The 15,458-nt window shown below is 43.9% G+C and overlaps 1 protein-coding gene across 2 annotated transcripts in view; it reads right to left on the bottom strand.

The window, feature by feature from the left end:
• The window catches only part of PHF2 (PHD finger protein 2), a 56,137-nt gene that overhangs the window by 11,390 nt on the left and 29,289 nt on the right, over positions 1–15,458 (bottom strand). For both annotated transcript variants that reach the window (XM_062500451.1, XM_062500452.1), the window contains exons 3-16: positions 13,001–13,115; positions 10,494–10,654; positions 9,870–10,011; positions 7,305–7,491; positions 6,585–6,747; positions 5,697–5,784; positions 5,046–5,152; positions 4,666–4,757; positions 4,175–4,264; positions 3,058–3,420; positions 2,180–2,299; positions 1,444–1,562; positions 921–1,099; positions 642–715 (exon numbers count right to left, since the gene is read on the bottom strand). In XM_062500451.1, the coding sequence (XP_062356435.1) occupies positions 642–715; positions 921–1,099; positions 1,444–1,562; positions 2,180–2,299; positions 3,058–3,420; positions 4,175–4,264; positions 4,666–4,757; positions 5,046–5,152; positions 5,697–5,784; positions 6,585–6,747; positions 7,305–7,491; positions 9,870–10,011; positions 10,494–10,654; positions 13,001–13,115 (2,000 nt within the window). The remainder of the gene's footprint in view (positions 1–641; positions 716–920; positions 1,100–1,443; positions 1,563–2,179; positions 2,300–3,057; positions 3,421–4,174; positions 4,265–4,665; positions 4,758–5,045; positions 5,153–5,696; positions 5,785–6,584; positions 6,748–7,304; positions 7,492–9,869; positions 10,012–10,493; positions 10,655–13,000; positions 13,116–15,458) is intronic.

Genomic DNA, 15,458 nt, shown 5'->3' with positions numbered 1-15,458 from the left:
CTGGTGCCTAAGAAAAAAGTTTTCCACCCTTCCTGCCCTGCTTTCAGGCTGCTACAGCTCTAGCCCTCACTGCTTGGGGTGCCAGTCTGCTGTCTCCAGGGACTCCCTGCTTGGGCTCCTGCACAGGGAGACATGCCTGGCCCCAGACCTCAGGTACTGACTCAGACAGGGGTCTGAGCTTCCTCCTGAATGTCCCAGACACACACCAGGATGAAAAGAACTCCTTAGTACTGAGGGCCAAACACTTTGGTTATCTTTGATTCTGTCTCAAACTATTTTGCTTTTTCTGATTTATTCTGGTATCATAATATGAATTTGTATTAACCACAGCTGGGCAAAACGTTTAATTTTAATGTCATGTGAGCTTCAGACACAAACTCCCACGTGGGCTGTCCCATCCTACAGGTGAGCTCCACCCAGGCTCACAGACACTGTGGGGCTGGGCTGGGCTCACCTGGCTCAGGAGTGCTGACTAGATCTCAGCCCGTAACGGGCAGAGAGGCTCTGCCAAGTGGCACAAAACAAACACTTGTGTTGCTACATCACAGGAAGAGAATCACAGATTGGTTTGGGTTGGAAAGGACCTTAGAGAGCCTCATGTTGTAAGAGTGCCTCCTTGTGAAGATACAATAACTTCATACCTTGTATGGTACCGACTCCACCTTCGGTTTCTTAACAGGAGTGTGCTGCAGGGCTTCCTTTTTATCTGATAAAACTGAATAAATAAAAAGAAACAAAAAGTCGTGGGGTTTTCCCTTCAAAAACCAGACCTCCTATTCCACTCATGTTTGACTGACAGGTAAAATATGGCTTTCTTTATTATAAATCCCATAGATTTCAAAGATTATTGTATCAATTGTTTCAGACAATCACCTAAGACCTTGTTAAGCAAATAAAGACAAACCAGGAAATATCCTTACAGGGCAGTTCTCTTTTTGCAGTGTTTTTCTTTCTTCTGATTGGAAACTCATCAATTTTTAGTTCTCCATCATCTGACACATATTCATATTCATCCCGTACAGGTTTGGATTTGTCCTCTTTAAAATTCTGCAGTGACCCAAACACGCTGGTATTCAGATGAGTTTTGACTCCCTTTGAACTGAAAAAAATAAATAAATTTACAAATCACTAACAACACTCTGAGTAGAAAACAGCTTGTGACTTGACAGACAATGTGTATCTCTATGCAGAAATCTCAGTCAAATTGAATTCTTTCAGGGGTGCCAAAGCAACTAGAATAATTTTATAAACACATTCCTGAGCCTATGATTTATATCTCAAAATAGGACTCTGACTAGAGCACTAGAAGAAGTTTTAATGATAGGGTATTTTCTACATTGACCTGAAAGACAGATTTTCATTATCCTGTATAAAAAATGTATAATAAATAATGACCTTTCAATTTTCTTTTTAGTTGATAGGTGTTGTCATATTTTTACTTACCCGAGCAACTTCTTATTAGAGAAGGAGAATGTGAATTTGTTGTCTTTATTTCCTGATAAAGGTGTCTTTTCAGATTTGTGTTCCTCTTCCATTTTTAGAAGTGAATCAGGTTTACTGTTCTAAAAGGTAAAAGACCAAAACAAAATAAATATATCAGTTAAATTAGTCATTTATGTTTCAGCTTCCCAGGTACCCTCAGAATCTAAGTCTGTTAAATTTTCTCTTATTAAAAACCCTATCAGATTTTCCCTGCAGACAAAATGTTCTATTCTATCAGTGAATTTCACCCACCATGCATGAACCCTCAAGAAAGGCAATCTTTTAAGCCACAGGGCAAAATTCAGATGTCATTAAACTCTCATTTAATGCCATTAAAATTAGTTATTAATTATTAGCTACTAGTTAGTTATTGATTAGTTATTGATTTCTCATTAGTTATTGATTTCAGACTTATACTAGTAGGACTGTGTCAGAGCAAGGGTCACAGAATGGATCAACACTGCACCATCCAACAGTCTGGTGTCACTACAGACAAATGGACAATTCAGCACATGCTGTTGGAGAATCCATCCACCCCCTCTTCCTTTATAAGGGATAAATTGATTATTTCCTGCTTAATTTTCTTTTCTTTGGGAACTGAAAATTGGTGCCTTGTTCTCTCCACTTAAGCAGAGCCACAAACAATTCCCTACCCTTGGCTTATCATCATGTGGCAGAATTTAACAGGAGACGTTACCTTGTATTTCCATTTGGCTTCTGTTTTGTTTTTATTTTGCTCTCGAACTTCAAATTTCTCCACCTCATTCTGCTTGCTCACAGATTCCTTATTGGGAACACTTAAAACATTCTTTGCAGCCTGGGAAAAAGTCAGGAAAAAGTCCTCTGAATGAGGATGGAGTGTTATCATGTCAGAAACACAGGCTTTATCTGGGAAATAACATTATATAATTTTGAAAACTCCCTTTTATTCTTTTTGAACCCCAAATTGAGGTACAATCAAATATTACTCCTCCAGAGTGTGCAGGACAGCAGGTGCACTTCTTGATATACTTCTCCTCTCCCTGTCTGTCACCACACAACAGGTTTCACAAACTGCACACAAACTGTTCAGAAACATTTTAGGAAAGATTTATGGATATTTCTTTACAAACAGTGTACAACCATTCCTCTGTCAGTGCCTTGATGGATCCTGGCCCCTACCAAAATCAGTAGCATAATTCATGCTGAATTAAAGGGCATCAGAATTAAAGGACGTCAAAAAGAAACTTGTCCCACATGGCAAAAGTGGAAGAAACTAATGTTCTGTTTTCAGTCACTCATTCTAGAGTAACATCTCAAGCAAATGAGATACTTCAGGAACCAGTTCTTTTGCCATTGACACCTTTTGAGATCAGTGGGTTTCTGGGAGGCTCCACATCAACAAATAACCAACAAACAGTCAAAGCAAACCCACCAGCTGGGTAAAAGAAGGGCAGTGAGCCAGCAGTTACAAACCTTTCCTTTGCTTCTGCAGAGCCAGGGTTTCACAATGTGCTGCACATACTACTTTTTGCATGAGACTTATTTTATCTCTCTGAGGGTGGGAGAAGAGGGAGAGGTTCAAACACGACCCACCTTCCCCTTCTTTGGCGTCTCGATCTTGGTCAGAGCCTCCTTCGTGTGTGCCTCCAGCAGGTCGAGGTTGGGGATGGCTGGTGGTGGACTCTCCTTCACCTTCTTTCCTTTCTTTTTGCCTTCTCCCTTCACTTTCGGTGTTTTGGGAGGTTTGGGTGGTTTGGGAGGCTTCGGGGGTTTGGATGGCTTGAGTTGTTTGGGGGTTTTCACAGTTTTGGGAGTCTTTTTTTTAGGGAGCTTTTCTACAGGTGGGGGTGGAGGGGTGACTTGGACAGGTGATGGAGCCTCCTCCTTCTCCACAGGACAGATCTCCTCAGCCGTGGGGTTGGCACTTGAGTCTGCTTTGCTGGCTTTTGAAGCATTCTGCGGTTTGGCACAAAGTACAAGGTGTTCAGACACACCTGTCCCATTCTGGATATTCACCTGCACCCACCGTTAGATGGGGAAACAAACCCCAGAGATGACCAAAGGTGTGAAGGAGGGGGATCTGCAGCACAGGTCAGTCTGACCGAGGAATGAAGATCCCACCAAAGCCACAAAAACACTCTGCTCGCCAATGCCCACCCCCAATTCTCAGCCCCACATTCCTCAAGCCTGGCTAGCAGTAATTCCAGAGGCTTGGTAGGAATGTAACCCTCACTGGGTTGTACCATCCCTGTCCACACAGGATGGATAAAATGAACAGCCTTCTGCTTAAAATGCTGATCAGCTCAAGCAAAAACCATTTCCATTTAATTCTGATGTGATAAATACAGCCGAATCACTTCATGCCCCTGGGAAAAATCAGCAGTAAAATAGCTGCCCAATTAAAATTAACACTGACTAATTAAAAAGAAATTATTTTCTGCTTAACTTGCCGTTCTAACAATCAGAAAACTTAAGTACTACATCAAAGAGGATCAAAGAACACAATAGGTTTCAGTTTTGAGGTCTCTGGAGGTGGTTAGGAACAGGGTGGAACACAGCACAATGTCTTCCTGAAGGAGCTGAGCCAGCTGTGGACATCTTTTGCTGTCACACATCTCCAGCCAGCAGGATTTGGCACCACACTCAGTGGATGGTATCTCCATGCATTTTATATCCCCAATACAGTAAATATCATAAAAACAGCACAAACCTCACTTAATCTTATTTCTTTGGCAAGGTCCTTGATAAGTTGTGCTGGTTTGAAGTTTTCTGGTAGCTCATCTTCATGCTCTGCTAAAGCCTAAAACACAACAAAGCCAAATGGCTGTTCCCACGCATGTTTTCTTCAAAAACAGTAATAAAAAAACCCTCTTGAAGTGACTTGTCCATATTTTTTCCTATGTATTTAAATTAATCTTGACTGCGTTAGACACTCAAATAAGAAAAAAAAAATTTCCCCTGTCCTGGGTGTTATGGTAACAAGTTGTCCTGAGAGAACAACAAAGTCAGTAATCTTTTTTCACATATTATTTCCTTTTCACAACTGCAACATCACTTTGCTCACCCCCAGTTTTCCCAATCCCTTCTCTCTGGCATCTTAGAATTGGATGTTTCGCAATGGACATGTTATTTGTTCCAGAATTTCCTCTCTGCTCCAGCAACTGACAAACAAATAATATTAACTCAGGCTGCTTCTCCTACCTGCTTTTTAGTCCACGACCTGAAAGCACCATTGAGAATCTTTGCTCCTTGAAGGAGATGAGCAGGAGGTTGTTTTCCAGCTTTATGCAAACCTAAGCAGAAAAAAAAAATCAGTGTCATTCAGCCACTGACAGCTACAGTTGTTTACAGCAAGCATTTAATTTGCAAATTGTAACCAGAGAAGCTGAAATTAACTCTTTGAGTGTTGTCCCCCACAGATGAATCCCTACTACAACCTGATGGTAACAAGCAGTGTTTTTACTGTGTCCCAAATCCAGCTGAGCCTTCCCACCTGCCAGTTATGGCTACTGAAATTCAGGGTAACTGTCCTCAGATCCCAAAGCTGAGCCATCAGGGTGGGCAAGGAAATGCAGTTTTACCTTTGAATTTCTCTAGTAGATGCTTCCCCATATACCAACACGCAGTTTCAAAGTTGGGAAACTGAGTCAGACTGACGATTTTCAAACGCCTTTCTACTTCATATGCCCTGCAAGACAAAGCCACAGGAACCTGAGCATGGCAGAACACGAGTGGGTCACAGAAGTGCCAGGATCACTTTGCAGTGGGTCCCCTCTTTGTCCTGCTGCCACGTAGGCTGGCCTCAGGCCAAAAGCAAAACATGACAGCACTGGTAAAATACTGAGATACAGATGTATGATGGTTTTATTGCATTATTTGCCCAGAATCAGTAAAGAACTGCTTGTATTGTCTTACACTGGGCAAAGAGCCCAGCTCAGCAAGTGGGGGCTGATCCAGCAGTGAGGGGCAGGTGCCAGGGTAAAACTCCAGGCAGTGTGTAGCAGTTCTGCCTTCAGGATGTGGCCACATCAAGCCAGGCACCTCCCGTGCATAGTTAAAGGTGTAAGGACAGCTCAGGATAACTCAGCAGGAGGAACCACAGAGGGGACAAAGGTGGGTGAACCAGCCAAAACTGCCCAAGAGCTACACCAGCACTACTGCCAGTGATTCGTTATTACTGATTTGTTTAAAAATGAGCCTCTACATAACTTTAGATTTTAAAAACAGATTACCTCATCTGCATTTCCATGCTTAGACTGTGTAGAAAATGTCCTGCAAAGGCCAGGCAGTCTACTGGTGTTAGAGTTGCATAAATCCAACCTAAAAGAGAGAGAAGAGTCCTCAAGACAAGAACTCAAGGCCAATAGCACAGACTTCAATCCCAAATGATGTGTGCACTTGACTGAGCACCTTGCTAACAGGTACCCACACAGTCCAGCCCCAGAACCACACACACTTTGAACAAAGCTGCCTCTGGTTCCTTCTTTGTTTTGCTACATAATAACAGCTGCTTTCCTGTCTCCACAAAGACCTGAAATAACCCCTGGCATGTGCTTTATCCCAGTGTCAGAATCAGGTGTTTTCCAAACATGTATTTTCATACAAAAATCTACTCAAGTTAGTGACTCTCTATAAATCGCTCTGTGTTTGTTCCACCATCTGCTCCACAGATGGTCATAAGAGAAACACCTACTTTCCACTTCTTACACCCAAGGTAAAATTCAAGTGTGTAAACATTTAGTGGGAGAATCTGCTCACACATTCATCTACAGTTCCCGAGTGTCACAGGGGATTAATGTCTGTGACAAGGATTTGGGAGTGTCATGGTCAGAATGCAAATTCATTCAATGTAAATTGTCTGTTAGATGTCAGAAAACACCAGTTACCTGGTGGATACAAAAACACTCCCCCTACCAGTTTAACTTTTAAAAGGCTGCTAAAATATTAATAGAAAACAGTAAAAGTTCTGATTTGTTTTATTTGTAAGCACATGAAATAAAACCTCTACTGAGAATTAGACTCCATATCTTGTCAGAGAAAGTTGTCAAATCCCACCCCTCTGGCATTTTGGAAGTGCTACTCTAAAAGATGAGGAAAGCCCTCCTCCCCCACCTGCTCACCTGATGGGATGAAGAGTGTCTGGCCTTGTTTAACGGTACATTTGTAACATTTATCTACTTGGTCTGCAAAAAACATCTCACTGTGATTTGCTGCTGACTGCCAGCGTTCATATAGAGAAATATTTGCGGAGGCTGGTTTGATGAGATAAAAGATCTTTTCTCCCTGAATTAGAAATATAAAATTAGCAATGAGAAGCCAAATCAAACCACACTGCACTGGCACACGCACATACACACACACAAATATTTATCTGAACATACATATAACATGCATTTTGGCAGCATTTAAATAAAATTAATTATTCAGCTTTGTAGAGAAGGGCTGAAATAATTAAATCACAGCTGACCACATCTTCTCAGATTTGTGGGAGTGATGGCACAAAAGGTTTACAGTGCCAGGCTCCATCACACTGCAAAAACAGAATATGGTATTTTTAAGGCCTAGGGTAATGAATGCGCAGAAGGCACTAAACAACTATTAAAATCCTAATAGAGAGAAAATACACAAAGGACTTCCATGAAGCTCCAAGTGCTTGTGCTTCCTCACTCAGGACATCCTGGCACCTCTGGAAGTGCACTCACTTAGAGCAGCTAAGGCTCAGATACAACAGGACCATGACGGAAAAACCTGAGAGCTGGATTCTGGAGAGAATTCTATGATAGCTTTCTGTATAAAATTGAGTTTGTTGTTAGCTCCACCTGAAAACCAGGCTCCCTCACCTTCAGCACGTGGTACCAGGCAGAGGCCCCCCCAGAGTCTATGTGGAAGTCAGTGTAGCTGTCCTTCACACAGATCAAGCAGTACTTGGTCACTTTGGGTTTAGCCAGCAGAGCATCGTCAGGCCAATAATTTTCCACCCAGGACAGCTTCTTAACGATATCAGGAGGCTCTACAAAGCTGGACATCCTTACAGAGAGAGTGGAGAACAGACAGGCAGCTTTTAAAACAGAGCACCATGAGCCTGGTGCAGCCAGAAGTGAGTGTGACAAATACTTGCATGGCAAACTGGAACAGCTCGTCTTGTGGCAGTGCAACTGCTCTTCATTCAGAAAATTATGGAAAACTGTTTACAGACAGAGATTTAAGGTTTTTTAAGTGTAATGACTTAACAACAATCCTTTGCCTTCTTTCAGCAGTATCATCTACGATCAAATATGTGCTGATTGTAGTTTTCCAACCCCTGCTATGCAGGCTCAGGTACCAACACTGCTGTGATCACAGCCACCTTCCCAGCCCCCTCCAGAACAGAAAGTGAAATGTGTGCACTTGGACAGAAATCCCCTGGTAAACTGTAAAAATTAGCAAGTCAAGCTTAATATTAATAATCCAAATAATAGTAACATTAATATTAATATTTAGCTTATGGCTAAATAGCTCCTGATCTGATGCTGAAAATCAGCAATCTAATTTAGATTGACTAAGTTATATTAAAAGCTCGGAAGAAGGAAAAAGTCTATTTTGGGTTGATAATGAAAATGTATTTTAAATATAAGATATATACTATATATTTCTATAACTTATATGAAGTAATCTATTTATGTATATTAAGAACATACTCTTACTGGATATGTATCTACATTTATACAGATTACTATCATCATTCACACTGAACATATGTTCCTATTTATTTATTTATTTATAACATTCATATGTTTTTGTCAAATACATAACATACACTATAATCACACCTAAGACAATGCAGTGGCATGACAATCAGATATTAAGTGTTTTATCCTAGAATGTGCTGAACTGTAGATTCAGCTAGTCCAAAATTTGGGCTGATAGTGCAGGAAGTGAAGATTCACTGCTAGACACTCTAAAACACCACAGCAGTAAGAATATCTGCATTTCAAACCAATATTAAATGCTCCCATATGTAATTTGTGCTCAGTGTCAAGCCCTGATGACAATAACTCCAGTTCCATGGCAGGGAAGATGGAGTTGTGCATTCAATTAAACTGTCACTGTCTACAGTAAGAAATAAAATATTTGCTATTAATGTCTCAATCAGCAGAGTATGAACGACAGCTCCAGCAGTCCTTCAGGAAAAAAGACATCCCATTATTTGGGGAAAAGGGCAAAAAGCTGAAAAAAAATCACTGCTGAGGATGCTGGTGGTCTCAAACCTGCAGTGAGCAGAGCTGCTTTCTGCAGCGATGGGGGTGAGCCACTAAATTCTACCCACAGGGATCAGGGGAATGCCTGGGAAAAAATAGCTTGCCATTATCCACCAACCTTCTTTTTCCAGCCTTCGTGCTGAAGCAGAATGCTCCCCAAAACAACCATTCTTTGTTTTTCTGCTGACATTCATTATCATCAGCATAGTGTCTGTGTGTAGAGGATCTTTTCCTTTTCCTGGTGCTTCCCTTATGGAAGCATCAGCTACCCCAAAGGATACAGGGCCTGTGAAAATAACCTGCACAGCCTTTGGTGTTCAGTATCTCAGAGATGCCCCTGACACTGCTGGAAGGAAAGCACTGCTCAGTTATGGCAGCACAGCAGCAGAGAGCCCCAGGCAGTGCCCTCAGCACTGGCATCAGCTGATCATGGAATCACAGGGTGGTTTGGGCTGGAAGGGACCTTAAAGGTCCCCTCATCTCCATCTAGTCCTGGGCAGGGACACCTTCCATTGTCCCAGGCTGCTCCAAGCCCCAGTGTCCAGCCTGGCCTTGGGCACTGCCAGGAATCCAGGGGCAGCCACAGCTGCTCTGGTTACCCTATGCCAAGGCCTGCCCACCCTCAAAGGGTGGAATTTCTTCCCAATATCTGATCTCTCTGATCTTCACCATCACCTCCAGTCTGCCACTGGGAAGCCAGAATCACCCTGACCCTGAGCTGTGGTCAGACAGATCACAGGTTACATGGCAAAAACACTGAAACCAGAAGTAGAACACGTGCTGTAGGATTTCAGAACTATAACAAAATTCTAAAGTTATTCTTCTTAAAGGACAGCCAGTGACATGTTACCCTACACCTAAAGTCAGAGCAGCCAAAAGCTGCTAAACAACTTTTCCTAAGGAGGAAAAGCACTGGAGAAGGCAAAGGCTGAGCCCAGCCACGTATCCCAGACATAAGATGGGATTAAGTGATTTAAAATTGAAATGTATATACAATTCTACGTAAGTAATATTAATATAATTCAAAAATAAACACATAGGGTAGTATAGCATAGTATACAGCTATGTTATTATATAGAAATGTTATATACAAAATAATAAATTGCATACAAATTATAAATCAAAATAAATCTGTAGTAATTACTATGCAGCAGGTTGAACTCTTACCTGGTGTCAGAGAACTCCAGGTTTGTGACATTTAAGACCCTTTTCCTGTTTGTGCTGTAGTAGTAATCCACAAATTCCTTGAGCTTCATCTTGCAATCTTTTTGCTTGGTGACATCAGTGACATCAACACTCCGCTCTGGCCCTGCACATGAATTCAGTGGAGAGGACAGGTTGATGGACAGTCTGCCTTGCCCCCTTTTCTATGCTTGGGGGTGAGCTAACCTGTCTAGAAACATCTCAATCTTCTGATTTTCTGACCTTTTCAGCCCTTGGATCCTCCCTGTTGCTTTTGTATGTACCCATACAGACACACATGCATGAAAGACCTGCATATACATAAATATCCATCAAATGGTGCTTTTGTAGTCACGTGCCTGGAAAAACCATTCCTTGATACCACTTTGGCTGTTACTCCTTGTGCAGAGCTGTGGAGAGCAAAGCAGGCTGGCTCAGCAGCAATGCCAAGCTGCCACACAAGAGTGACATAATTGCTAACTACAAATTCCCACTACATAACAAACACTGAGACCAGCACAGTACATAGCACAGACAATATTTTACAGTACAATTAATTATTTCTATAAAAGCAGCTGAGCTCCAAGCAGTGCAATGCCAGGTACCCACCGACGTAGTTCTCAACGTCGCTGACATAGAAGGTGGGTGCAGGCACAGCCAGACCCAGGCCATCCTTCTTGGGGACCAGGATGGGCTCTGCAAAGCCCTTCTCTTCCAAATACTCCGCTGTCAGCTGGCTGCCTGGCACTTTCACCACTATGTCTTCAGCACTGCAAAAGCAAACACAGATTCAGTGGTGAGAGGCTCCACACTGAGTTTGGAACGTTCTGTGTTTCACTGCTGAAAGGCAGACACTGTGGAAAAGGAATTATAGGCAAATTAGGTACATAAGGCAAAACCTCACTCACAGCAAAGCATGAAGGGCACAATAAAATCATGCAACATCAGTTGCTCAAGCCTCATGCTCCAACTACTGGGAAGTCCTGAAATAACATCTTAGATTAAAAGACCATTTTCCTCGGCCGTAGGATAGCTACCAGTGATCAGTGTTAAATGAATTAATGTTAAATGTTTCACTCTAAAAAAGGTGAGATTAAAAATGTTACCCATACTCAAATAAACAGCCCTAGAAATGCTTTGCAAATAATTTTAAAGCAGTCAAATAATGTGCTCAGGAAATATGCTGCAGATTATTTTGAAGTGGCAGGGACACTTTCCACTGTCCCAGGCTGCTACAAGACCCATCCAACCTGCCCTTGAACACTGCCAGGGACCCAGTGGCAGCCACAGCTCCTGTGTGCAACCTGTGACAGGGCCTGCCCACCCTCACATGGAATAATCAATTTAATTGTTATCACTGCTACTCTTGCTACTCCACTGCTATTTCGATATTAAACATTTTAGAACAGAATGTCATGAAGAGAATGCTCTCTTCAGTGCTCCTTTTGACCTGAGACCTTCCCAAGCACTCACTGGGGGCTGTGAACACTGGTTGTGTTCATTCCCTGCCTGGTGCTGGGAGTCACCAGTGATGCTCCTGGTCTGAGCCCCCTGTCCACTCCAGCACCTCTGGGTGCTGAGTACTGGGGCTGGTCTGTCACATCTGCACACCCCATCCTTTGCTTTGGAGGAGAAAATTCCTCCACGAGACTTCATGTTCAAGCCCAAGATCTTGCAGGCACTTTTTTTGTGATACAGACCCTCCTGTCTCACAAGATTCATTTGGCAGCAGGATTTTCTTATGCACACATTAATAAGTAACAAAGACAAAAAATGGGGGGCTGTATTATTTATAACAATTTTGGAGTGACTTAGAGATACTGTATGTGTGACTGCAGTCTCAGAGACCACCTGAGGTCACTGAAATCAGTCTGCCTGGGCCATAAATATTTTTAAAAATGAGCTGTGCAACCTGTCAAATTAAAAAATTACCAAAAAAAAAAATCAACAGCAAAGATAAAAACCTTGCAGGCCCCAATGGGAATAGCAAGGCAAGTAAAAATATTGGATCCTGAGCTCAGCAAAACACATCTGTAAAAGCTGCAAAACACTTCCCAGAATTATTTTCTGTTTTTTCTTTAAGCAGCCTAAGACTAGTATCTTAAATGAAATGTGAAATTAAATTCTCCATAAAAAGGAAGAAGTTCTGTGTTTTTCTGTACTTTGTCACTCTTCAAGGATTCTTCTAAAATAATTAGTTATTAATAATTAAGGATTTATTTGGCTACAGCCTACATTAAAGAGCCAAAAGAAAATGATGACTTTCACAAATGGCTATGGAGCACCCTAATAACATGTGGGACATGTCACCTAACAATTAGCACCATTCATTACCCGAGTGAGAGAGCCTTTGTCACCCAGAAACAGAACACGCCATTGTTCTGTCCAAGATGGGGACAGGCTTCAGCAAAGACATTCAAATTTTGATAACTGGAGAATTCTATGCACTAAGGTGGTTAGTTTCTTATGCAAGCAGATGTTCTAGGGGCCAAACAAACACACTCTGGTTCAGCCTGGAGAAGAGAAGGCTCTGGGGAGATCTTAGAGCCTCTTTCAGTGCCTAAAGGGGGCTTATAAAAAACAGCAAGAGCGAGTTTCTCCAGAGGCAGATAGCAATAGGACAAGAGAGAAGAGTTTTAAACAAGGATAGATTTAGATTGGATGTTGGGAAGGAATTGCTTCCTGTAAGGGGGTGAGGAGCCCTGGCACAGGGTGCCCAGAGCAGCTGTGGCTGCCCCCGGATCCCTGGCAGTGCCCAAGGCCAGGTTGGACACTGGGGTTTGGAGCAGCCTGGGACAGGGAAAGGTGTCCCTGCCATGGCAAAGGTGGCACTAGATGGGCTGTAAGGTCCCTTCCCACCCAAACTATTCTCTGATTACATGATCCTTGCCTTCCCAAATTCCAGCATCTGTGGAAAGCCACAGGTATTCATCCTCTCAGATGAGAGAAGATCTGAATACAGCTGCACAAACGTGAAAAAGGGAAGAGCCTGGGACATCTGCAGTCAAACAGCAATGACTCAATCACCAATATTCTGCAATGCTTCCAGCACAGACCATCCCCAGCCTCACAGGACCTCAGCACTGCCCCTGTACCCGCTCCACACCAAAACCCACCTGGGAAATGTCCGACTTCGAAGCTCTTTAATAAACACTTGGCTCCCGTTCTGTACAGGCTTGACCTCCGTTGTCTGGCTGGTATCATGCTTATGCCAATTTCTTTTCTTTTTCACTGAAAAAGAATGAATTGGACAGCTATGTTAAGTTGAAGGTAATTATTAAGACATTGGCAGAAAGGATGACTCTTTAATTTCTCACAGGAGCAGAGTGGAGGGAACCCCCACCCTGCTGCCCTGCAGATTTTAATATTGCTCCCAATGCCCCATTAGACAATTGTGGTGCAGCTGAAGGTCCATTACAGAGCCAGCGGTGAGCATTTCAGAGCAGAGGGCAGCAGCTGGGTAATTGCTGAGCTGCAGCACCTGCAGCCTCACACAGGCACCGGCTCCAGACACTCTGGGCTCTCACACTGCCCCTCATCCTCACCAGGAAACTCCCAGAAAGGCCCTTGGACAGCCTGCAGGGTGGATCTGTGGGAGCGCACTCGTTAGGAATTACCTCAGAATAAAGCTCTGTTCAGTAGTGCCACATTTGACAGCAAGTTTGATGGGATTTTAGTGTGCCCTGCACACAGCATGGACGGAGGAGAAGGAGGAGAAGGAGGAGGAGGAGAAGGAGAAAGAGAAGTTGCTAGAAGTGCAGGGAAGGGAATTTATTGTGGCTCAGATCCGCAGCTTGACTCTGCTCCCAGTGAGGGATGGACACACAGAACAGTCCATCAGGGATAAAGGGCCAGCAGGAGCGAGCACACCTGAGCCAGTCAGGTTTCAGTGTGGTTTTGCCCTGCCTCTGACAGTCAGGTAACACAAAGCAAGAAAAACCGGTCCTGCTTTTCCCCTGAGTCAGCACTATCTCCCTCAGCTGTTCCTGCTTCCACAGTGTGTCCAGAGAAACTCACTTTGGTGGGAAACCAGTTCTTTCCACATTTGTATCATTTAAAGCCTCTATTAATAGAATTTTCATGTCACATACTTTCATTTTCCACCTTTGCTTTACATCATGAAATTCAGTATTTCACCCCAAATCCAGACCTCTTATCAAAACAGTGAGGGAAGGCAGCAGACTCCTCAAGGACAGCACCTACTCCTCACTCTTTGCACACACAAGAGATCCACATGCTTTTCCATTTGGAAAGGAATCTGGAGCCTAGAGATATAATACATGAGATTTGGAAAGATCAAATTTTGCTTTCCCGACCACAGTCCTGGAATAACTCAAGGAAAGCTCCCAGTGACTCCATCCCAGGTTTTGCACAAAGCATGTTGGGTTTATTAGTTCCATGCAGGCTCCAGCCTAGCTGGAAATATTCATTAAAGCTGCTAGTTCTTTATCTTAATGACTCTCAGGCTTAGTGTATTAATTCAATGCTCTTGGTAACAAAGGAAACAAGCCTGGCTTGAACGTGCTCCCCCTCTCAGCACACCCGAACCCACACGAGTGTGCTGATTGCACTTGCACTCTGAGTGCAAGTCCCAGGGAAAGAGGTGTCACTTGCCACAGGAAAATTAAAGAGCTTATCCTCTAAGCACATCCCTTTATTACACTCGAGATAGCACGGAGCCTCGGGAAATGAAAGCAACAGATCAGTACTGAACTGACAGATCCACTGCAACTCTCCCAAACCTCGGGGGTGCTCTTTGCCTCAACACCAAGAGCTGGCAGGCGTCCACCTCTTCTCTCCACCTCTCCCATCCACCTCTCCCATCCACCTCTCCCATCCACCTCTCCCATTCACCTCTCCTCTCCACCTCTCCCATCCACCTCTCCCATCCACCTCTCCTCTCCACCTCTCCCATTCACCTCTCCCATCCACCTCTCCCATCCACCTCTCCCATTCACCTCTCCCATCCACCTCTCCCATCCACCTCTCCCATCCACCTCTCCTCTCCACCTCTCCTCTCCACCTCTCCTCTCCACCTCTCCCATCCACCTCTCTCATCCACCTCTCCTCTCCACCTCTCCTCTCCACCTCTCCTCTCCACCTCTCCCATCCACCTCTCCCATCCACCTCTCCCATCCACCTCTCCCATCCACCTCTCCCATCCACCTCTCCCATCCACCTCTCCCATCCACCTCTCCCATCCACCTCTCCCATTCACCTCTCCCATTCACCTCTCCTCTCCACCTCTCCCATCCACCTCTCCTCTCCACCTCTCCCATTCACCTCTCCCATCCACCTCTCCCATCCACCTCTCCCATCCACCTCTCCCATTCACCTCTCCCATTCACCTCTCCCATTCACCTCTCCCATCCACCTCTCCCATCCACCTCTCCTCTCCACCTCTCCTCTCCACCTCTCCCATTCACCTCTCCTCTCCACCTCTCCCATTCACCTCTCCCATTCACCTCTCCCATCCACCTCTCCTCTCCACCTCTCCCATTCACCTCTGCTACCCAGCTCTCCCATCCAGCCCTCCAGCAGAGGCAGCCTGGATTCCTCACCCCAGAGTGTTCT

This window comes from Cinclus cinclus, chromosome 12, assembly GCF_963662255.1.
Source record: "Cinclus cinclus chromosome 12, bCinCin1.1, whole genome shotgun sequence".
NCBI classification, from domain to species: Eukaryota; Metazoa; Chordata; class Aves; order Passeriformes; family Cinclidae; genus Cinclus; species Cinclus cinclus.
The sequence above is the reverse complement of the archived record's forward strand: the minus strand, read 5'-3'. Positions and strand labels throughout refer to the sequence as shown.